The sequence below is a fragment of the Protobothrops mucrosquamatus genome, unplaced genomic scaffold (genome assembly GCF_001527695.2).
Source record: "Protobothrops mucrosquamatus isolate PMUCROS unplaced genomic scaffold, P.Mucros_1.0 scaffold1908, whole genome shotgun sequence".
Taxonomy (NCBI): domain Eukaryota; kingdom Metazoa; phylum Chordata; class Lepidosauria; order Squamata; family Viperidae; genus Protobothrops; species Protobothrops mucrosquamatus.
Window position 1 is genome coordinate 81,806 of NW_015388032.1, and position 1,815 is coordinate 83,620.

Below are 1,815 nucleotides of genomic sequence, written 5' to 3' on the forward strand. Positions count from 1 at the left end.
AACTTCCAGTGTTGGAGCATTCACCGCTTCTGGAGGCAGATTGTTCCATTGGTTAATTGTTCTAACTGTCAGGAAGTTTCTCCTTAGTTCTAGGTTGCTTCTCTCCTTGATCAGTTTCCACCCGTTGCTTCTTGTCCTGCCTTCAGGCGCTTTGGAGAATAGCCTGACTCCCTCTTCTTTGTGGCAGCCCCTGAGATATTGGAACACTGCTATCATGTCCCCCCCTCGTCCTTCTCTTCATTAAACTAGACATACCCAATTCCAGCAACCGTTCCTTATATGTTTTAACCTCCAGTCCCCTGATCATCTTTGTTGCTCTTCTCTGTACTCTTTCTAGAGTCTCAGCATCTTTTTTACATCGTGGTGACCAAAACTGGATGCAGTATTCCAAGTGTGGCCTTACCAAGGCATTGTAAAGTGGTATTAACACTTCACGTGATCTTGATTCTATCCCTCTGTTAATGCAGCCCAGCACTGTGTTGGCTTTTTTGGCAGCTGAACTTACTGTACTGGAATTATCAACAAGAGATAACTGTAATAAGAATGTCCTAGTGGGAAGCCTTTACAAATTCAGCCTTTCAAAGAACATTATACAGTACATAGTCCTCAATATATAACCATTCCCTTAGTAACCATTCAAAATTACAACAGCATGTGACTTATAACCCATCCTTGCAACTTACAACCGATGCAGCATCCCCCCATTCATGTGGTCAAAATTCAGTTAATTGGCATCTGGCATGTATTTACAATGGTTGCAGCTTCCTGGGGTCATGGCCTAGGCCTGTTTAATAACTTATAATGTCTGGTCCCGATAAATCAGTGGTTCTCAACCTGTGGGTCGGGACCCCATTTGGGGTCGATCGACCATTTCACGGGGGTCGCCAAGCAAGGCTGTCCGCCATTTTTTTTGTCCGCCATTTTTCCCCCTTTTCCGGCGGGTGCCTTACCTCCCTTGGGCTGGGCCAGCTGGTGGTCGGCCTGCTCCGTCTCTGCCGCTTGCCAAGCTACGCCTCGGCCGGCACAGGGGGCGGAACCGTGCATGCGCAGTGCTCCCGGGCAGGGAAAGTCCTCGACTTACGACCGGTTGGGTAGTCCTCGACTTACGACCGGTTCAGTCCTCGACTTACGACCGATTTAGTCCTCGACTTACGACCGGTTGGGGTCGCGGCATTAACAAGGTTGAGAACCACTGCGATAAATCATCATGGAGGAATACTCCCGTTCCTTACACACATGTTCCAGAAAAACAGAAAACCTGAATTTCTCCAGGATTCCTCTACGTTTCTTGCAATGCAGGATACTTAAAGACAGTTCCGTTCTAGTGGGAGAACGCATACCTTTTCGCATGAATGGAGAAATGGACTGGTCCATGACAGACAGTGGTGCATTAGCTCGGTTAACCATGGGGTTGTGCTTCATGACTTCGAACGAGGTGTGATGCACAATCTTGTCTACAGTGGCCACGTCTAATTGCTTCCCTATAAACTGCATTATCTTCTGGATTTCACCCTTTGGGTCCTGTGTGAGATGAAGGATAGCAGAGAGGGATAAAAGAGAAGCAGAACTTTCTTGAGAAAGACTTGAGAAAAGGTGGCATAAGATGCCAGCCTCCTAATTGTGAACTTATTGGAATATTTGGATAAGAACAATCAAGTGCCATCGGCCTTTATTTTCCTAGATGCGGAGAAGGCCTTCGACAAATTGGACTGGCAGTTTTTAAATAAAATATTGGACTATATGAATTTTGGAAATCAATTTAAGACAGCTATAAAAGCGATTTATCAAAAACAATCTGCTCAAATAATTATTAAT

General features: G+C 45.6%; 1 protein-coding gene across 1 annotated transcript in view; it reads right to left on the reverse strand.

The window, feature by feature from the left end:
- Positions 1 to 501: 501 nt before the first annotated feature.
- The window catches only part of LOC107294316 (sulfotransferase 1C2-like), a 15,354-nt gene continuing 14,040 nt past the window's right edge, over positions 502 to 1,815 (reverse strand). Inside the window, exons 7-8 of the mRNA XM_029285591.1 lie at positions 1,341 to 1,521; positions 502 to 509 (exon numbers count right to left, since the gene is read on the reverse strand). Coding sequence (XP_029141424.1) covers positions 502 to 509; positions 1,341 to 1,521 — 189 coding nt within the window. The remainder of the gene's footprint in view (positions 510 to 1,340; positions 1,522 to 1,815) is intronic.